This window comes from Meleagris gallopavo, chromosome 1 (assembly GCF_000146605.3).
Source record: "Meleagris gallopavo isolate NT-WF06-2002-E0010 breed Aviagen turkey brand Nicholas breeding stock chromosome 1, Turkey_5.1, whole genome shotgun sequence".
Taxonomy (NCBI): Eukaryota; Metazoa; Chordata; class Aves; order Galliformes; family Phasianidae; genus Meleagris; species Meleagris gallopavo.
In genome coordinates, this window is record NC_015011.2 from 73,489,070 (window position 1) to 73,512,623 (window position 23,554).

Genomic DNA, 23,554 nt, shown 5'->3' on the forward strand with positions numbered 1-23,554 from the left:
TCTCAGAGCCCCTCAATGCCATGATACCAATTGCCCAGCACATTATATTTACTTTGCAATACTGAGCAAGAAAATGCAGGTTGAAGAGAACTCAGTGGAATGAAAATCACTGAAAGTGTTTTCCCAGCTTCTTGTAATGGAGGACACAAAGGTCTTGACAGAAGAAGGGAGGTCATGCAAGGAAAAGAACATTTGGATAAAGGAAGGAAAAGGTCAGAATACCATCTGGTCAGTTTTTTCTCTATTGGATATGTTTTCTTTAACCTTATGTGACCTTGCTATGAGTTTGCCATTCTCTATAACACCAAGCCAAAGGGGAAAATGAACATATGGTGGAATGAGAAGTCAGAAAAATTGGATGAAAATATTGTTACTTAGCATGGATGGCAATAATTTAAGTACCAAATTTTGAAATTTTTTGTCAATATAGTTTTTAAATGCTAATAGAAAATGCTATTTTCTGTTATGGCTCTTGGTAAGAAATTCAAATCTAGAACTTCACTTGGTATTTCACATCACATTCAATTCACTGTCAGTAGAACCATCTAGCCATGATAAGGCTGTACTGTGAGTTTTCAAGAACACCTTGTCTGAAAAGTGTTATGCTTGAGCATTGCAGATAATAACTGTGTTTTGTTCTAAATTAATGGAATTTGTCAGTAGATTTCTTAGGAAACTCATCTCATTTTAATCAATTGCATTCATTATTAAACATTTCTTGGATTTTAGAGGTTTCTGGGATTTTAGAAAAGCTTTCTGGGACATTAATGAAAACTCAACCAGATAGGTAAGGAATCTGTTTGGAGCAGTTCAAGAAATGTATACAGTTATTGACATAGTAGTCTAACACTGATCATCTGAATAACAGTCTCAGTGGCTGATATGTCATGCTGTGGCATGTTCCCCAAAGGAAACTACATTTCATGGAAATGTTTACATGAAGACAGCAAAGTTCTCAACAGAGATTATGTTTCTGTGGCAAACAAGCCAAGATAATAGATCATTTTTAAATTCTTTGAACACAATTCTATTTTCACTGCTGAATTAGAAGAAAAAGATATCAGGTATTTAGCTGTTTTGGATGTAGTCATGTATTCCTGATTTAATGTAATGTTTCTGGACATTTTTTTTCTTCCCATACTTAAGTAATTTTAAAAACATAAAACAAAAAAATCAGAAAAAAGATAATAAAACTAAACCAAACACCGTCTAGGCCAGGCACATCCAACCTGGTGCCCAAGGGCTAAATGCATTCTGGCACAGATCACACTGCAGCCAGACTTCTGCTTTGTTTCATCATGCTGGTGGCTCTACCCCACTGAGTAGCCTGGCTCAGCCCTGGGCATAACTTGGCAACAACCAAAATGGGTGCGCGATTAACCCTGTCTGCACTAAAAGCAGAGCATGGGGCACAGTGCAGTGCAGGCTCAAGTTACAGCAAATTAGTTTATTCATTTTGATAAGCTGGCTAAACACAGTCTTGAGAACAGTAGAAAAAAAAAAAAAAAAGGCGTATTTGTCACTCCATTTTCAGTTAACATAAATACATGACCTGTAAATGTTTAAACTGAATGCACTGAGTAGCAATCAGACGTTCAACTGAAAAATTTGATCATGTCTCTCTACTGGACTTCTCTACACCTTATCTTACTAGAGAGAACTATCTCTCACTTTACAAGCATGCTGTATTTTGGCAGTATGTATATTTGTGAACAAATGTTTTCAAGGATGAAGCACAGGAAACTAAAATTTCATCAAAAAATCGCTGACAAACACCTTGAGAACTCACTAAGAATTGCAGCCTCTTCAATCAAACGAGATTGATGCTTTGGTCAAGGTCAAATAACCAGTATATATACCACAAATAACCAAAACCACTAGTTTTATGATTCTGTTGCTTTCTCTTTTCATGTTTTAATAAAAAATACTAAAAATTTAAAAATATATTACTTATATACATTAACTGCATTATATATTTTATGAGGTCTGCTCTGAAAGTAATGTCTCCTATTTTATTATGTAGGCCTAAAACATCAGAGGCAGATGTTGATGATATGGCAGTAGTGGTTGAACATTCTCATCAGTATTTGATTATAATTTATTGTTTTGTGACAGATGTAGCAGGGGGTCAATCTGACAAAATGCCATCTGACATTGAAGTGCATATGCAAGCAAAGGTGTGAAACTGAATTATTTCATGCATAAAAAGCTACATTGAAATTGAAATTTATTGACACTTGCTACTCGTTGATGGAAACCAAACAGTGGATGTGAGCACAGTGGGAGATGAGTTTCAGCAGTAATGATAATGACAGTGCATCACTTCTTCTGGTGCAGATTTTTATGAGCATGATGTACAGGCTCTTGTTTATCAGTAATGGAAATGTAGAGCTAATTATGGTGAATGACTGCACTGAAAAATGTTGTTTCGTAGCTGAGAATTTGCTATATCAACTATTGTTGATTTCTTTGTATCTGTTTCAATTTCCATTGAAATAAATAGGAGACTATACTTTTGGAGCGACCTGTGCAACCAAAACAATTTCTCTTCACTCAGTGTGGCACAGGCAAGCCAGAATGTTAGACACCCATGATCAAGTTTTTGCTGGATAGTTCATTTTTGGATTATAACATCATATGTTACCTAACTTGATAAAGATCCAGCACATCTGCATAGTGCACCTGCATCTTCACATGAGCATTTTAGATGTGGAGGCATGGAAATATACCATGCTTGGACAGCACCAAGCAGCTTTGTGAAAGTTCTGTTTCTCCATGAATTAAATCACAGCCAGTTTGCTCACATCACAAGTATTACAGTTATTCATTTATATTTGTATTTTCCCACAAGAGAACATGTCAAAGGAGGTGTTTGTAACCATCAATAATGCCAGCTTAACCTGCTCTCAAGGAGTAAACAACATCTTTTATTTCTTATGTTTCCTGGCTTATAACTCTAGTTTTGCAGTTCAGGCTGTTCACTCACATGAACAACCTGAATGACATCACTGGATTTTACATATGTCATGGTTCTGTTTTTTTTTTTAATTGGAATTCCACATTATAACATCATGCAGTGTACTGGGGGTTAAACAGTTAATGCTGCAGTTTCTTGGATTGTTGATATTTCTGGTCTCCTGGACTCAGAAGAAAAGAATGAACTACAATTCCCAGAAGACTCCATTTTTCCATTTCTGTTTTTCATTCAGAGGGAAAGATAAAACTGACCAGGACTCACAGGACTTTCTTCTTCTTTCTTTGCTCCTCTGCTGTTTTGCTTACAGCATTAGTTACTCTACTAATGTAACTTTGATTTCAGAAACTCTCTCACTTTTATTTGACTTATTAGTTTCAATTATAGTCAAATTGTATTATATTTTATTATCTCGCATTCTACTACTATATTAAGTTTTTTTTATCATTTGTCCAGGCCCATCTCCCTACCTTTTCCTCCCCCATATGTCTTTTCCCAGTCTGGGTCTGTGGGTCCCTTCTCCTTCTTGTCATTGATCTAGGTCAAACCAGGCCAAACCAAGACATAGAACTGCAGTAATTGACTGGAATATAGTAAAAGATGATCAGGAAAGAATAGAATCTAGGACCTCTTTCTCTTGGCTTCCTAAGATATTGCACAGCAACTAACAGTAAAAAGCTGTAGAATCATATTTCCAATAACAAAGTGCAGAAGTTCATCTGTAAGTACACGCAAAAAAATATCAAACAAGTTAATGCCATTTTCATATCTATATTTTTCTGAGCAGAAACAAAAGCTTTAAAATGTGCAAAAAATCTGATGTCAAAATAAACATCCAATATTAAGAATGGTGGCATGCTAAACAGTTCTGCATTTGAATAACACATCAAAAATTACATGTGTATTACAGGCTTAAACAAGGAATGAAATGAGCTTACTTTGAAATAAAGTGTCACTGTAATTTTACTTTAAGCATGGCATAAGATGAAGGCAAGGAGAAATGGATGCTTCAGAGCTATTGAGAGGGTAAAAGAAGCTAAGAGCCAGAAGGAACCTGCAGTGCAGGCAGTTTTTGAAGACAGCGTATACCAGGATGATCTTAGAAAAGGGGGTACAAATAAGACACATGAATATTTCTGGAATCTTACAGTGGTCCACAGTGACAACTACAGGTAGAAAACTGTTTTAGCAAATTCCTGGGACTGTTCCAGGAATTTGAGCAAGTCTGTACTAAGGCCCCCAAATTGTCTAAGAGGAAAGATAAAAATGCTGCTACCCTGACCATATGCCAATGCCTGTACCTGTACCATTTTTTTGCTAAAAGGATAATAAATCTGGTTTAACTAATATTCTTATTAGAAAAACCTCTAATCACAACTTAAGTATTTCTATGATGAAGTCACAAGCCTCATTAGGTCCTAACAATGTTAATTACCCTTGCTGTTGAAAATGCGTGACTTCTTTCCAGGCTGAATTTGCCTATCTTCATCTTCCAATCTTGGCATTTAGCTGCAACTTGGTTAAGAAAAACTACTAGCAGATTTCTGGTTTGGGCTGTAGGTTCTTACAGATGGTGACCAGGGCACCTCTTGGCTTTTATTCTAGCTTCAGCCACTCAGTCAGAACAGAATAAATCAGCCAAGAATGTAGCTGTGTTTTGTCCCCTGCACTACCATTGGAAACAATTCTACAGGCTACAAACTTGCCTTGAAATGGAGAAGTATGTCTGAGCAGCCAAGGTCCTTTGCCTCAAGATACCTATATCCCTTCCACAATAATAGACATATGATAGCACAGGTTACTATGCTAGATGAGGGTCATGGAGCACAAAAAAGCCTAGTGAAAGACGCCAGCCTCTTCTCTGTCAATACTGCAGAGAAACTGACAGAATGAAGGACAAGATAATTTAAAAAGTGTCTAGTCCTTATCCAACTTAAAAACTTTATTCTGAACATTCTCAAAAATGCTAAGTTGCGTATATACATATATAAATAGACACAGATATATATGTAGATAAGTGCATGCATGTTGACGTATGCATAGATATCATATGTATACGAGTATCTGAAAAAAAAAAACCGTCCTTTTTTTTTTTAATTTAGGACTAAGTTATGAGCAACAGTTCATAGATAAATATTTTATCAGCCTTCTACTCCAAGTTAGGGAATGTGGACATACACCTAATCATGCTAGTTCTTCTCAAAGATAATCTGCAACATTCTAACAAGCTCTCTTTCTGATTTTCTTTCTGCAGAAATAGCACATACCTAGGCTATGCTAGGAGATACATATTAGCTATCAAATATGATAGCTAGGGTTAGAAGACCTCAAAATTGCATTCCTATACAGTAATGTTACTGAAAATTCTACCTTAATTTCAAGTATAAGAAATCATTGTTCCTTGGAATAATTTCAGAGAAGTATTTCAAGTTGTTTAATTCACTTATAAATAATGACAAAAAGCCAGAAGTCTCCTACCAATGTAATTTAAGTTTGTAAGGCTAAACTTGTTTAATTTAATTCACTGTAGTTTATTCAGAAATAGAAATGTTTCCTTGATACACTGTATTTAATGCATACTTTGATAGTCATCTTAATGTTTCTGTTGCTATGATTGTAGCAAATAGTGATCATTATTGTATAAAAAGCATTAAGATGCTCAGTCTTCATATCACTGTTTAAAATCAACTTCTAGCTATTTACATATGGTTTGAGAGAGAACTGACAACTTTTTTTTTTTTTTTCTTTTTTTTTTCCCCCTCTACAATGACTAGTTTAACATATGGCTTTACAAGAATTGATTATTTATGAAAACAGAAGATATTCAGAACATTACCAGAAAAATACTGTAAAAACACGAATAATAAGTTTACAACTGTACTGTTAAGTATTCATTGTTTATCAGTAGTCTTCAAAATTGACAAAAATAGACTAGGTATATCAACAAAGTAAATTTCTGTAGTCTGGAAGCAGTTGCCATCTATGTATGAAACTGGCATGTATCTTGACAAGGATCAGTAAGCAGTTTGTCCTATACTTAACTTGATAATTCTGAAAGTCTTGCCACTAAGATGACCTCTGGGAAGTCTTGAGTCTAATAAGGCAATTTAGGATGATCCTTCTTCCCTTCAGACACTTTCTCAAAGTTCCCATGCCAAGCTGCAGATGTTCTGAACTTTCAGTGTTGTCACAGAATGTGAACAAGATCTTCTTATTCATAAACTGGAACATTCATGAACTGGGAATGGAGACAGGAATTTTTAGGGGAAATGCATCTCCCAGTAGAGGCAAGACTGCAAAGAGGCAGTGGTCCTTTTAAGACTCTCATGCAACATTTTTTTGCTGTGCACTTTCTGCAGTTTTAATCTGATGTATATTTTGCATCCTGAGGTATCACTGGCCTGTGCAAAAGACTCAGAGATCCTGCTACAGAGCATAGAAAAATGTAACATTGCTATGTAGGCAATTTCTAACTACATCATTTTGTATCTTTCTCTGGATACTACATGCCAGTTTCATGCATATATACAAAATATTTCTATATTCCTATATTTCTATATTTCTATAAGTACATTAACAGCAAGAGGAGGGCAAGGGGAAGTTTCCATCCCTTGTTGGACTCTGAGGGCAACACAGTAACCAAGGATCAGAATAAGGCTGAGGTACATAATGCCTTCTTTACCTCAGTCTTTAGTAGTAAGACTTGTTACTCCCTGGGAACATAGCACTTTGTACTGCTAGATAGGGATGGGGAACAGAATAGGCCCTGTATGATCCACTGTGAGATGGTTTAGGACCTGCTCCAAAAGCTGGATGCTCACAAGTCCATGGGACCAGGTGGATTGCACCCTAGAGTGCTGAGGGAGTTGGCAGATGTGGTTGCCAAACCACTCTTCATCATTCTTCGGCAGTCCTGGCAAACCAGGGATGTCCCAGTGGACTAGAGCAAATGTGACACCCATCTTCAAAAACATCCAGAAAGATGACCCTGGTAGCTACAGACCTATAAGTGTCACCTTGGTGCCTGGGAAGGTTATGGAACAGATAATCTCAGGAGCCATCATGGACCAATTAAAGGTCAACCAGGGGATCAGCCCAGTCATCATGGGTTTATGAATAGTAGATCCTGTTTGACAAACCTGATTTCATTCTATGACAAGGTGACCTACTTAGTGGGTGAAGGTAAGGCTGTTGATGTGGTCTACTTAGTCTTCAGTAAAGCCTTTGACACTGTCCCCCGTAACATTCTCATGGAGAAGCAGACTGTCCATGGTTTGGATGGGCATATGCTCTGCTGAGTGGATGGCTGGCTGGATGGCCAGGCCCGAAGAGTCGTGGTCAATGGAGTTAAATCCAGTTGGCACTGGTCACAAATGGTGTCCTCCAGGGCCCAGTACTATTCAAATCTTTATTAATGATCTTGATGAGGGGATTGAGTGCACCCTCAGTAAGTTTGCAGACAACACCAAGTTGGGAAGAAGTGTTGATCTGCCTGAGGGGAAAAAGGCTCTATAGAGGGACCTGGATAGACTGAATCGATGGGGCAAAGTTAACTGTATGAGTTTCAATAGGCCAGGTGTCTGGTCCTGCATTTTGGTCACAACCAAACCCCAGGCAACCCTACAGGGGTTGAGGAAGAGTGGCTAGAAAGCTGCTTGACGGAAAAGTACGTTGGTGTACTTATGGACAGTCGGCTGAATAAGAGCCAGCAATGTGTCCCGGTGGCCAAGAAGGTTTATTGAATAATTATGGAACAATATTGAACAATAAACCTTTCAGTCCTTCAAGCAGGCATAAATAACGCCTGGGACAAGTTCCTATCTTCATCACTGAAAATTTTTTAGTAAGAGGCTAAAGAAACATCTGGCAAACTTGACATGGTGTATAGCTTTGGAGCACAAGAACAGAAATAGATGTCTTCTCAGATTCTTTTTTTCTGTGATGCGTATGACTTTTGTAGTCTTAGAAAAAAAAAATTCTGAGTAGTTTGTTTCTTTTACTTGTTCTTCAGAAAAAAAATATCAAATGCTGATAAATCTCACAATCTTCATTTCAGGAGAACAATATCCACTGAAGAGATGCTGCTTATAAAGAAAGAGGGTATTGATGATTACCTCATGGAAATCTATACCCAGAATATAACCAGAAAAATCAGATATACCAGAACAGTGACTTCACAGCAGACAGAGCTCTGGAATGAAACCAAGGAGCTAGAGACTGGCTGAAGTACCACCTCACTAATATAGGTTCACTTTTCTATGTCAAGGCAACCCAACAACACTGCTAACCATTACAGTTACCATAACCAGCACATTCCCAGGGGAATCTATCCTCACAGAAAGACATAGGAAACACAATAGTGGCCTATTCCTTTACCTCTCTGTTTGGCAAAAATGGTTTTATGAGCCAACAGTCCTCTTACTTTTTTTTTCTTTTGTTCAATTATGCTACTATTATTATATATTATTTTATATATATATTATTATATATAGCTCGTGGTCTTGAAACTGTTAAAATTCACCAACTGCAAATAGATGGAAGAATAAAAGATGTATCACCTATTCTTTCAGTAATAAAGCAATGCCACTGAAGTCTAACTAAGAATGAACAAATTAGCAACAGATTTAAGTATCTGAAGTTCTTTACATAGTTTGACTAAATGTGCAGGTTTATCAAGAATATGTTTTCTTCTATTGGGATTTCTGTTTAATATTTATTTCAGCACAGAAGAGCTTCATTGGGCAGCAGGAGAAACAGCCAAAGGAAAACAGTTTGCTTCTTTGCTCAATAAATAAACTATTCATTCTGTATTTTAAGGAAAGTGAAAATCAGCACTGCTAATCCTGCCAGGCATGGCCTGCATGTGGTTGGTCAACTGAACCCTGAAATATTGTTTGTAAAAGTCTGACAGGTTCAAAAGGAGACCGATGAGCTTAGTGAACTCGGACTTTCAAGGGAACGTTATACACTGGGGACTTCAGAGGCCCACCAAATTATTTAGCTCCCACTTTCCTACTACTAAGCTGAAACATGGAACCTGACACATTTAATTTCTCTGAAGAGCATCTACCTTACACTAGCATCATCTGCATCTACCTCTTTCTCTTTTGCTGAATTATCCTATTGTCAGTACCTCCAGGGATGTCAGGTGGCTATTCTACATGCAAAACAAGTTATTCAAAGATGCTGATCAGTATAGATTGCCAACCTTTGAACATAGAATGCCCTTTGGGGACCGTGAGTGGGTGGTAAGTTACCTAACAATTAAAAAGAAACTCTAACATGATTTCTAACACTGTGGATTTCTGCTACTCTAGAAATAACCCAGAAATATTAAAGCATTATTATCACAGAATTTCTAGAATCCATATTTTTCCATTCTTGTTTTAATTTTTTAGAGAGAGAAGGCAACTGCAGATATTTTCTTTGCTTTGACTCTCACATGAAGAATTATCTAGAGTGAGAAGTTGCATCCACGCATTGATGCTCTCAGAAAAATCTATTAATTTCAGCTACCTCATTCGTAGCATTCTTCTTCTGGTCCGATTTTTTCAAGCATGCTATGTGTGTGGCTTCACCTTAAAGAACATACAGCATTCATCTAATTCTTGTCAAACCCTATTTTTTGATGTCACTTTCTGCCTCTCTTTTTGAATGTGCCTGTGTTTGCTCTCTCTTTTGTCCATTATTCCTACTCTGTCCACAGAACCACTCATTTCACTGACACAGTCATTCTACTTCTATTTATTCTCACTCGCCTCTTCACACTGCCATGTTATTCACCAGTTCTCATCAAGTATTCATCTTAGACTGAAATCTCTCACTGTTAGGAATGGTATTCTGACTTGTGTTTCTATAAAATGTTCGATTTGCTTCCAGTCTGTTAGAATAAATTTGTGACCGTATCATAACTACTACCTTTCTTCTCAGTTAAGCTCATAGTGGTATGAAGAACAAAGAAGAAAGACCAAGGTGTTAATTTCAGTCTAAAAAAAGTAGTCAGAAAATTTGTTCTGAAGAGGTGCAAATGAAAAGCTAGACATTACAGGCACTTAAAGGTTAAGAATAGCAAAACATTAAATTTGCTTTCTACAGTGAAAAACATAATATTTCAGGAAAAAGAAATAAAGGGAGATATGACCCAAATTAGAACATAAAGTTTGTTTCCAAGTGTTCTTAATTACCATGAACCATAAGTCCAATGTCAACAACTTAGAATATTTTCAGTTCTTTACAAACTTTTTAAAAAGACATTTAATAACAGAACTTCAAAACTCCTTATTCTCTAAAGGTTGAACTAAGACATTTCACTAAAATCAAAACTTAAATAAATATATATTTATAAACTAAACCACATTTTCCAGTATAGTTGGGCTTCAGTTCTACTATTTTTTGGAAAAGATCTGTTCTCATTGTTCTTCCAACACAGAAATAACATGTCTGTAGAAGGGAAATGTTGTAGCATTAACCCTACTGTTAATACTTATTCATGCCATACAGTGCTATGGAAAATGACTTTAACTGGTAATGGAAGCTTCCACATAGTACCTACCCACTGGCATTAAACATACAATGAAGTATTTTAGTTTATCTGATCCTGCTAGTAAGGTTTGAAATAATTACTGTCAGTGCCTTATTGTGTACTGCATTGAATGCATTCCACCTAATCAACAGCTGCTGATGAAACAAGTAGTTCAGGATGAGATGAGGAAATGAGTTGAAAACTAAGGTCTCCTACGTGAAGCCCTGGTCAAATCTCACTGGTGTAGCACCATATCCTTGCATTCCTTGCAGAATTGTGGAAGACTTTCTTGCCTTTGACAAGGTCTAACAAAGGTGGATACAGCAAGGCCCTGAACAACATAAATTTTGATATTTTTATCTGGACAAAAATATGAGGAATTAGGTAATGCTGTTCAGATGTGTCAATTGTTTCATGATGTTTGTTCAGCTTGAAAAGAATGTATGATAAAGTGAGAAAGAAGAAGCTGTGGAAAACTAAAAACTTTCTCCCAGAATCATGTACATACATTACCAACATACTAAGCAAAAATCCAGCTTTTGCAAATACAGTCATATTTTCTCAGAAAATGTTAATCAATCAAAATAAAAAGGTAGCCTCTGTACCACCCCAGAGAATTAGTCTGTATTTGTATAGAGAAGTGTGAGAAACACATTAAGGAGTCGACTTCATGCTATAGTAAAAAAAGACCTTGTACGTATTTATCATACCTATATTCATAGAAGCATAGAATATCCAGAGTTAGAAGGAACACTAAAGGACTGTTAGGTCCACACAAAGGACCACTCAAAATTCAAACTCTTTGCCAAGACCGATGTCCAAAAACTTCTCAAACTGCAGCCTACTTGCTACTATGATCATTGCACTAGTGAACATGTTCCGATGCCCAACCACACTCTCAGAGAAGAATGTTTTTCTAACATCCAACCTAACACAAGATATGCATTAATTTTATAAAATTGAAGAAAATTGGCTGCAAAATTGAACCCTGGGGAATCCCAGTTGTGACAGGCCACCAGCCAACATAATCCCATTTAATATAACCCTTGAGTTCATTTTGTCAGTCAATTACCATAATTGTTATTGTAATAATAATAATACCCACTATATTATGCAGTTATGTTACAATCAAAAAGATCAACACAGTGGAAAGGTGATAGAGGAGCATAACAGCAAAGGGACTAGTGCAGATAGAATGGTGTTACAAAGGAAAAGTGTTCACCCGTTTCCAAAGATCTAGGCTTGCAGAAAAGATCTCTAATCAGAGCTCTTTCCCCAGTGGCAATCAACCCTTAAGTGAGGTCTAAGAGAGGTGGAGCTAGGATCCACCCCTTCCAGTTGCACAGGTGAAGCCTGGGGTTGCTGTAACCAAAGTTTAAGGATTAGCACTTGGTCTTGTTGAAGCCTTTGGCCTCAGCCTATTGATCCAGCCTATCCCAATCTCTCTGAAGGACCTTCCTACCTTCACACAGTTCAACACTCCCTACCAACTTGATAGGAAGTTGATCTTCAACTTTCATCTGCAAACTTTCTGAAGGTACACTCAATCCCCTTATCCAGATCATAAATAAAGATATTAAACAGGATATGCCCCAATACAGACCCCTGAGGAATACTACTCATGACTGGACACCAGCTGGATTTAATTCCATTCATCACCACCCTCTAGGCCTGGCCCTCCAGCCGGTTCTTTACCCAGTAGAGTGTACTTATCCAACCAATTGGGCTGCCAGCTTCCTCAGGAGAATACTGTGAAAGACAGTGTCAAAGGTTTTGCTGAAGTCTAGCTAGAATATGCCAACAGCCTTTCCCTAATCCATTAGTCTGTGTTATAGAAGGAGATCAGGTTGGTCAAGCAGAACCTGCCTTTCACGAACCCATGCTGGCTGGGCCTGATCCCCTGATTGTCCTGCACATGCCATGTGGTATCACTCAAGATGATCCATTCCATGACTTTCTCTGGCATTGAGGTCAGGCTGACACACTTGGAGTTCCCCCTGAAGGTCGTCCTTACAACCCTTCACATAGATGAAAGTCACATTTGCAAGCCTCCAGTCCTCTGGGACCTCTCCAGTTCAGGTGGAAAGTGGCTTAGCAATCACCTCCACCAGCTCCCTCAGCATCCTTGGGTGGATCCGATCTGATCCCATGGTCTTGTAACAGTCTAGACAGAGTAGGTCTCTGTCTCCACCTGAATTGTGGGGGGTTTATTCTCTTCCTCATCCTAGATTTCCAGATAGAGTACCCTGAGGATAACTGGTCTGACTATTAAAGACAGACATAAAGAAGGCATTGAGAACCTCAGCCTTTTCCTTATCCTCTGTGGTCACGAACCCTGAGTTGCCCATCCCTTCTTCCACCAGGGGCAGACTCTCTTTTTCTCCTGGAGTCTCTGTAAAACTTCCCCTTTCATCCATGCCAGTCTTCTTCCTGGCTCATTTTATGACACTCACGGACAGCCTGCCTCTTCGCCTTTAAGACTTTCTTCTTGAGGAGCGTCCACTCTTCCTGGATCACTTTACCTGTCAGGTCTGACTCCCAAGGAATTCTCCCTACCAGTGTCATGAATAGTTCAAAGTCTGCCCTCCAGAAATCCAAAGTAGCAATTTTGCTACCCCTCCCTCTGGACATTCCTTCACCAGGAATTCACCAAAAATTGAGAACTCTACCATTTTATGGTCACTCTGTCAAAGACAGTTCCTGACGTCCAAATCTCTCACCAGTCCTTCTCAGTGAATCAGGTCTTCTCAGCAGGTCCAGTGGGGCACGCACCTCCCTGGTAGGCTTTTTTACCAGCTGTGACGGAGAATTACCTTCCACAAATTCTAGAAACCTCCTAGACTGCTTCCTCTGCACTACATTATATTCCCAGCATACACCAGGGAAATTGAAGATAGAATGCCTCAACTCTTTCATCCTGATTAGGCAGCCTATAACAGACACCTTCAGGATGTCAGCCTTGTTGGCCTCCCAATTCTTACCCATAAAGACTCAACCTTATCATTGCCACTCCCAAGCTCAATAATATCTAAATACTCTCTAGCATAGAGAGCCACATCAACACTCCTCCTTCCTAGCATGTCTCTTCCAAACAGCTTATAGCCATCCATCACAGCATTCCAGTTTGGGAGTGATCCCAACATGTTTCAGTAAAGGTAACTAAGTCAAATTTGCCTACCATATGGTGGCTTCCAGCTCCTTCAGTTTGTTGCCCATGTTGCATGTCTTAGCATAAATGCACCTCAGCTGAGCCATTTGCTTCACCTCCAGCCCTAGCCTTATTCCTTCAGACTTTTCTTCAGCAAGCCTCATTTTATCCCCTTCCCCCTTCATACCTAGTTTAAAGCCCTATCAAATAGTCCTGCGAGCTCCTCAGCTAGGATCAGTTTCTTTCTTTGAGACAGGTGACATCTGCAGGTATCAGGCCTGGTACTGAGTAAACCACTCCATGGTCAAAAAAGCCAAAATTCCTGCAGTGGCACCAGTCTCTTAGCCACATTTTTATCACATGGATTTTTCTGGTTCTCTCAATATCCCTCACTGTCATGAAAGGCATAGAGGAAAACACCACCAGTACTTTTGCTCCATCAGCAAACCACCTCGATCCCCTGAAGCATAATCAAAGAGTAGAACCAGACCACAAAGTTTTTTACTCATGTCTTTGACTGAGGTCCCAGAGAGGCAGCACAATTGTCTACAACTAGAGTCTGATTAACGTATTGAGGCCTCTGTTCCTCTTGGAAGGGAGTTGCCCAGGACAATTATCCTTCTTAAGCATAGAATGTCATGTAAGCAATGCACCATTAGTGCAATTTTGATCAGAATGTGTTAAAGCCTAATTTTTTCCCACTGGGAGCTTACTCTTCCTTCATACCTGCCTCCTGCTTGGCATTTTACTGCTCTGTCTCAACAGAATGCTGTACATGGGACCCAGACTGCTTAGTCAAAGCTGCATTTTCTTCCTTAACTCTATTGTCAACTGATAATTATACTCATTTTGAAAATAATGGGACATTTACCCAGTGGCAGTATTTATAAAAGCATCCACTTTAATCATTTGCAATTTCTGTTCAGCAAATACTCAAAGCAAGAGCTGAAAACAGAAAAGAAAAAAAAGTAGCATTACCAAAAGTAATGCTGGAAGACAGCATCTCATATTATATCTCATAGATTTCTGCAAATTCAAGTGGAGTGTTAGTATGCCTACTGCTGCTTACTCCTAAATTATCTATAGTCAAAGAATAGCAGGCAGTGCCCCCTAGGTTGGATCTCTCTAGGTTGGAAATATTTTCTCTTATTTTTATGAGGTATCTAAGGCAGTGAGACAACACAAACTTCCCTCATTCTTTAGTTTCTACAGAGAGGAGCACTGACCAGAAAAGATAAATGCCAAGGCATCCTAAAAATTGCTTATTTGGGAAGAGTTCATTCTTTCAGTCCTTAAAAAGAGAAACTTTAGAGATTCTTTTTGTAAAGGCATATCTGGCCAGACTTTCAAGAGCTCTCAGCTCCCAAAAGGTTTTATGATTCTCAGTGGGCGATATAGTCTGTTAAACACTTCTGAAAATATAGTCATATATAAAATTAAAATGAATTGAATTCAGTGTATTCTTTGGCCTGTATTCCTGACAGCTGTGATCAGATACTTATATCTCTAGCTTGTGGATCAATCAGCAGCATCCCTGCCTGAGAACAGTCTAAATATAGGCTCTCTTTAGGAATGCACTCTACAACAGCAAATCTAGTAAGCAGCTACCTCTGCTATATACCTGGGTTATGTACTAACAGCAGCACAGTGTACCTGGTGGTGACTCAAGGTTTCTCTTCCTTATAATATTGCAGTCAAAATATTTGGTTGGCTTGGCAGTGAAATGCTTTGGCGCACTGTACGGATTCCAATTATTTCTACTCTGAAAGAGAGCATAATCCTTGGTAAACCAGAATTTAAATTGCATACTGCTACGTTATTGTACTAGGCCACTCCGAAGGACTGTTTCGTATTTATCTTGAGTGCTTGCAAAGCAGCATCCTGTCTGTATAAACCTTCAGGAGCAAAACAGGAAACCTGAAAAAACTTGATTGTCATAAACTTGGAACCCTCCAGATTTTCAGAGTTGGCTTGCCAAGGTTCATTGTTTAAATTTCATCTGACTGGCTCAGTTTTATTTTTGCTTGCCTGAAATTTCTACCTCCAATCCTTTCACCAAAAGTTATCCAGGGATTTAAAGAAATCTCTTAATCTCAGAATGGTCATTTTTCCTACCAAGCAGATATGATTGCAGCTGGCTGATCTACTTCCATTCAGAATTCAATCTTGCCATTAAGTATTATACGAAAGTTGATAGCTTTCTTTAAAAACAACCAGCAGTTGGACTGGTTTCTCAAAACCATGATGAGTCAACTGAGCAGCTAGGAATCATGAAAGTGAGGAACTCTTTCAGTAAATGCCTTCAGGTGGATAATAGATAGAAGAACTGTGTTCCTCCAGCATTTTGATTCTCTTTCAGCCTTGAATTCATTTGATTTGTCTAATGGCTTCTTCGGTAAAGAAAAATATTCAGACGAATGGAATTGACTTATTGGATTGACAACTGTGACTGCATGGGAACTGTTGAGTCATGGTCTGAACCACTGATTGATTACCTGAGGCAAGGCCTGGACGCCTACCTGTGCGACCTGGTGTAGGGAACCTGCTTTGGCAGGGGGGTTGGTCTCGATGATCTCTAGAGGTCCCTTCCAACCCCTACAATTCTGTGATTCTGTGACTGAGTCAACCATGGGAGCACAGGTGAAGGCAATTCATCTGTGTGACCAGAAGGGATGAAACCTGGCTCCATCTCTCCTACACCCTATTTAAGGGCTGACTGCCACTAGAGAAGGATCTCTTTCTGGAGATCTCTCCCTTTTGAGTTTTTTAGTGTGAGCATAGGGCACAGGTGATCGCTTCATTTATTTTTGATTGTCTCTTTCCACCACAATAATCTTTCTAACTATAAAACTGTAAAATACCATCCTATCCACACCACTCTTCTAACTGTGTGTTTGTTAATTGTACAGTGACATTTAGTTACTTTAGGCACTATAGCTACACATGCAACTGGAATGTATTCAATGCATCCTTTTTTTTCTACTACAGTTTCTCCAAAACTCAGCCCTAAGTTGGCTCTGGAGAGTTACAGCAGGGCTTTCAGAATTGTTTTGAGAATAGCAGGCCATTTTAAGAAGTACACGTGAAGCAATTCCTCTAGTTTTGTTGTGATCTTCATGATATCCAGTACTATAACTCACAAGCTTGAAATTATATTTCCTAAAGAACACTACAGTTTGCTATGTTGCCAGTTAATTGACAACAGATCCAGTGAAAGGAAAACAATAGCAATAGCTTCTTTATGGTTAAAGTTAATAACAATAAGAATTATTTGAAATTATTTTGTTTGCTTTATCTATAAGTTAAGGCCTCATATTCCACATTTCTATATTTGATAATATTGCCCTTAAAATATTGTCCAAGAAGATCATATTGGCTTTAATTTTTGTGTCATTCAGAATCATTTTTGTCAAGATAAAATATCTCCTTTCATGAAATGATGTTTTGCATAGTATTTGTAAGTTATCCTTCAGAAAAGCATAAGTAATGAAACAGCTACAATAAATATTAATCTCAAAAAAATAAAACACATTTTTTGTATGTTAGCAACTGCGTGGGAGGATTGATAAGGTAGCATATCTGATCATTGTCCCAGATCCATTACCTCAAAAGGCCTGGTAAAACTTCTTTGCTGATACCTTTAAATATGTGTTACATGCATTCGGACAAAAAGTGTAAAATTAATATCAGAATAATTGTCCTACAAAAAATTCAAACATAAAGACTCTTTCCTTACGCAATGTATATTGAAACATCATAAACCTGAAATTTCCAAATCATGATGTATTATTATAGGGAGCTGTTAGGTCACAACTTCAACTGGTGATTGAGCACCTGGTGAAGGGGTGTGGCTGGCCTAGGGAGCACAGGCAAACTGTTTGCGTCTGTGCTCTCCATGTGACCAGAAGGGGTGGACCCAGGGTGGAGCTACCCCTGGGTTCATGTAAGGGCCAGCCAGAGATGCAAGAGCATCTTTTGGACCTGGGTTATTCCCTGGGTTGCTGTGCAGCTGAAGATCCCCTTCATCAGCTGGATGAGTTCAACTCATCTGTATGTGTGTGACTATTGATTTATCTGTGAATATTTTTCTTGGTGTTGTGAAGAACCTATCAGAAGAAATTTTGCTTATTCATGAGCAGATCAATTATGAATATGTAAACCAGATTTTTTTTTCTGTATTTTGTTACATATTGATCTCTTTAAAGTACTTATGTCTTAAATCTGTAGGCAGAAATTAACCAAACCCTTTTAAGGACTTCCCAAGTAGGATGGATTTCTTCTATGAGAAATGTTGTGTGGTACACTTTTACTGCAATTCTCATTTGCAGCTTTGAATAAGGCAATCTTTTAATAAGGATCTTTCATTTCTTTCCATTGATGTACAATTACCAGGAAAAAAAGAAAATTTGTTCATCTGTCTCTTCGAAAGATTCCCTTATTTTGTTATTTAAGTTGCTTGAACATTTAGTTTATGAGTATAATCAATACTACAATTTCAGCTCTAAAGTGAAAAATTCTAGATGTTCCTGAACTTCAAACTATTAACAATTATTCCATAAGTAAACATGGGGTTTCTTCCTCCTTTAGCAGCTAGGCCTCTGTACCTTGCTATATTTCCTCTTACTGCTTATTTACTCATACTCTTTACAGGAAAATGAGACAGAATTGATGAGGAAAACACGAGATGCAAAGCATAGAGAAATAAAGACAGATATTTAGAGGTAGAGTAGAAGAAAAGCTCGGAAAGAAGGAGGAAAAAGAATAGAAAGGACTATGATAGGAGATACAGACCACTGTAATGGAAAGAAGAAAGGAAGGGAAGAAGTAGGTTAATTTTGAAAAATCTATTTGAAACATGGGAAATGTATCAACGCTTTTGAAATATTATTTGAATTGCTGTAGGAAATGAGGCCTGACCTATTTTTCAGATGATTCATCTCAATAAGAAAGCTGAACGTAGAACATGAAAATGAGGCCCAGATTAGGCATAAAAGTGTAATGCTTGATCCAGGAAGTTTTCTATGCTTTCCCTAAGACACTGAAATCTTCTAGACAAAGGAAAGATGACAGCCGGTATCTATGAGTTAGAAAACATTCTGGGTAGACGTTAAAGAAATTGTTCCACTGCTAATCTATGAGGATTTTCTTTATTGTTGTTTGGGGAAGGAGTGGGAAGGATTGGAATTATACAATACCATGTCAGTCAGGTGGAGTCTTCAAATAAGAGAATAATTTAATCATAGATTTTCAGCTAAGTTTGACAGTTAGACTACAGACAGCAGTAAAATATAGAACTATTCTTCCATGTTGGCATCAAACAACTGTAGAAGTTTCCTTTTGATTTTTCTGATTTTTATTCCATAGAACTTTAAGAATATAAGGAAATTACATGGAGGGTTGAATTTCTAACAGTTATGTTTGAAAAGATAAAATTCCATTTTAACTCATTACTGAATCTCTCTGATATTACAAATGCTTTACATTACAAACTAAGTCTTCTTTCATTAAATTTGTTTTTATGATTCCCAGGTGACATCAATAGGATAAAAATGATTTGAATGATCAAATAAGAATTCAAGTTTACCTATTTCATGAAATACTACAGTGTGAAAGATCTTCCAAACAGCTTGCCATTCTATTTCAAAATCAAGTGTATCATAAAAATTAACAGATCAGCAGGCAAGTGTTTTTTTCAACTAAGTGTAATAATAGCTAAAAAATTTTAGCGGTTTCAACTGGCTTCTTCAGCTTTTCAGGGAGTAGATACCCAAAGAAATTTAATGTAAATGTATTTAAAAATGCGGACACGATTGCGGCATGCATTAATATAATATCATAATCATCTTGGCAACTATCTTAATTTAATGTTGTTTCCACAGCCTATTTATGTAAATTTGTGCCAATTCTAGGCTTCTGTTTTAACCTTGGAAATCAATAGCATAAAATTTTCCCTATAAGTATGGTTAATGAAAGGTAAAAAATATACTCGGATACAGGATTTTGTAACCAGACACAGGAAAGAGAAAATACTCTAGTTTTCCTTATTCAAGCATTGGCATTAAATCAAAATCCAGCAGACTTCAGGAGTCTTATTATTTAATCTGAGACTTTGCTATAAATCTGTAACCTGTTATAGTCTTTCACTGGACACAATATGATAGTAAGTCAGTAACTGCAGACTTTATTACTTATTTTGGAGAAAATGGTTGCTATGGAGTTAGCATATGTGCCCAACAGCCCACCAGGTAGTGGACGTGATTGTTGCATGATCAACTGCTGACTCCCCTCCCCCAGTTCGGGGGAGGCCATTGCCTTGAGCAACCAGAGATGCATGAGTGCAGAATGAAGAATATATATTAAAAAAAAAAGAAGTTCAGAGGTGGTGGTGGGTGCTCCCTCCACTGAACTGCAGCCATACAGGTCAACAAGACATCACTGATCAGCCTGCAGCCCCCTACAAACCAGCAAGATATTACTGGACTCCTAGTGGTTACTGTCTCTAATTCATAACCTGTTTAATAGGATTCCTGATTGCTGACTTCCCTATCTTCCCTGCATTCCTTAACTGCTTAGAACCTCTAATAAACCAGCTGGTAAACATTTGGACTCATTTGGTGTCTTAATCTTGTTCTGGGTATATATGTTGAACCATCTCCTCCAACAACTGGAGCAAGGCATCCACTCACTTTAATAGGAAGTTCTGCATCACTTTTGTAAATAAGCAGCTTAGGCTTCAGTTAGATAAAGCTCATAATTGTATCTGTACTCAGGACACTGAATGAAATTGTACTGAACATGAGATTTCCACAAAAACTCAATTTCTTGCTGTAAAACTAGTCACATCCTCACCAGAACAGAGGGACAAACATACTGGAAAAACACAAGTAGTATCATAGGAACATGCATCTAAGTAAACTCTAATTCAGTATTCTCATGAGCATAATTTTAGCATTATTTGTAGTCCAGAAAGCATCAGCTGCTGAACTGCAGACTTCTGATTTCATTTTAGGTAAGTAATTAGAAGTCTTAGTCACTAGTGTCAGAGCTGTCATGGTTTTATGACTTTTTTATCTGTATTTTGCATCATAACATCATATAGTGCACTGGGAGATAAAAGAATTAATGCTCTGGTTCTGTGGATATTTCCGGGTACCTGGTTCTCAGAAGAGAAGAACTACATACCCCAGAGGACTTTGCATAGTTCTGTTTGATTTCTCTTCAGAGGGAAACATAAAACTGTTGGTAGATCATAAGACTTCCCTCTTTTTTCCACCTTCTAGCATGTATGTGCTCCCAGCCATATCACCTCAGCTTACTTAGAGTAAGGCCTTTGGTTTTTCAAAGACTCTCATTTTATTTATTAGCTTCAGTTGTTATTATATAGTATTATGGTGTGTTATCTTGCATTCCAATATCATATTTAGTGAGTTCATTTATTTCTCTGCAGATGGTTGCGCTGTTTTGTTTTTAGGCCCATCTCCCTACTCTTTTCCCTTTCCTGGGGTGTGGGTCCATTGATTCCTCCATCCCACTAGTCACAGAATCAGGCCAAAACAACCCATAAACTGTTGACAGAGCATACAGCAAATTACAGCTGTTTACCAGCTATGTGCAAAATAAGTGACTTAATTATACTAGTTATCAAAAAATATTTAGGCAAGAAATTCATAGAGATCTATGTCATGGTATGACAGTGAATGAAGATACAATGAAACTGAGACTTCACAGGCATCTGTGTATTCACGTAAAACAAGGAAATCTTTAACTGCAGACAGACCTGTACTTTCATGAAAAGCCCAATACAACGGGATGTCCATTATTAATATGATCAAGTCTTGTACCCTGGCTTCTGTCCAAAAAGATGAAAGTACTGAGCCAGAGACCTCATGGAAGCCTATGCCTTAATATCAAGAAACCATGCAAAAGCTACCAAGTCTTGAAATGAGTAAAACATACAACTATTTAAAGGCAGAGAAATAAAGGATTAAAACCTCAAAAAATCAGGTGGAATGGCTACTCTAGTATTCAGTACTCATCATATTTAATGTCTAACTATTCAGTATCTTCTGAAGTGAAAAGCACTGGTACATTTGTGGGTTAAAATTAGGGACCAGACCAACAGAGGACATGTGGTGGTAATGGTCTTCTACAGGCTGTCTGGTAATGGGGAGATTGTTGACAAAGCCTTCTTCTGCTACAAGAGGCATTACACTCACAGGCTCACATCCCGATGCGTGATTTCAACCATCCAGATATCTGGTAGGAAAGCAACATGGCAAGCTGCAAGAAATCTATGTTGAGGATAGCTTCCTTGTCCAGGTATTGGACAGACCAACAAGAAGTGGTGTGTTACTAGACATGGTGCTAACCAACGCAGAGTAGATCATTAAAGAGGTTAAGACCAGAGACAGCCTGGGCTGTTGAGTAAGAGAAAAGATAAGCTGCAACTTACTTCATTTGTATTTTCTATTTTCATGTTTTTGTTTTTCAGCTTTTTCTGCAGCAGTTTGGTTTCATACTCTGGTCTGGGATGCTCCTAAAAAAAAAAAAAAAAGGAATAAATAAAGAGAATAAACATTATGATCAGGAACTGTCTAAGACTGTACCTCAAATCAATAGGAGGTAATCAACACCACTATGTAGACAATTTTACATTTGGAAGCATCTCTCTAGAGTTGTTTGCTCCCTTTGAAAGGGAGGGCCCAGGAATGTTTATTGGCTGAAGATTGGCATGGGAGCAAATCAAACCAGCTTGATACAAGAAATAGATGATACTGTTTCATCCAGTGAAGACATACAAGCTGGCCTCTCCCTGCTGCTTCTTGTCTGCTGACTTAAATTTGCAAGGCCAGGAATAAAAGAGTTCTCGCTGAGATCCCAAACTCAGAATCTGTCACTCCAAAAGTAGCTCAGCCACTTCAGACTGTAAGTAAGAGTTTGTACTGTTGTATTTAGGCATTGTCAACTGAACAACACAACCTGCTATGGCCCATCTCTACTGAACATCAGCACCTGAAACCAAGACATCACTGGATCAGGGAGCAGTGAACTGCTCTGCTTTGCTGTGTTTGTATATCTGTCTGTCTTTTCTTGTTTTCTATTTTTTCTCTTCATTTTCTTTTATTTTTTTACTCTTTGTAGTAGCCATTGCCTAAAATTGTCTTAACTGTAAAGCTTATTGATCATAATAGCAAATTAGCCAATTTTACCTTCAAGTAGTTGTTGTTGTTAGTTGTTGTTAAGAAAGCTTTCAATAAGTAATTCCTGTCTATTATTCCTTTGAGTCCTGAATGACTTCATCACAGTATATATCATATATTATGGTAGTATACCAAACAAATCTAAAGTAAACTCTAGCACTGTAGCTTGCTTTACAATTAAATTTCATATACTATTCAGATTAATAAAATATATTCAAGAAGAAAGCAAGAAAGGGTACCTATTGATCTACATTCAGTAGATCTCTGCTTTGAAAGTACAAGTATCACTTAACATCATGGAGTCCTTTTGCACTACTTATGCTTCACATAAAAATCAACATCACAATTAATGAAGTTCAGGAATCACTATAGCAATTCTTTTCTATTGCCAAGTTTTTCTTTAACTGTTCACATTTGGTCAAGTTATGTTTAATTTTCCTAGTAACCATTTCAACGTCCTTTAACTGCATTTCACGCACCTACATCTGGATCAGAACAGTTTATCTGTTTTCTCTGAATCTTACCCTTGAGTAAAGAGACTACAGGACCTCCTGGAATGCAGGTGTCTATATTTATTTTTTATGAGAATACCTCATGAAACAATATTTTATAATACAGATCTAGAGATATTTGAACAAAATTTTGATTATATATACATGGATATAAAGAAAAAGTTCAACTCTATGCTGTAAAAACAGCAGGATTCAGAA

General features: G+C 37.7%; 1 protein-coding gene across 1 annotated transcript in view; it reads right to left on the reverse strand.

The window, feature by feature from the left end:
- Positions 1 to 23,554, reverse strand: part of LOC104912719 (anoctamin-2-like) — a 40,886-nt gene that overhangs the window by 16,992 nt on the left and 340 nt on the right. The window contains exon 2 of the mRNA XM_010716980.3: positions 22,097 to 22,180. Coding sequence (XP_010715282.1) covers positions 22,097 to 22,120 — 24 coding nt within the window. The 5' untranslated portion in view covers positions 22,121 to 22,180. The remainder of the gene's footprint in view (positions 1 to 22,096; positions 22,181 to 23,554) is intronic.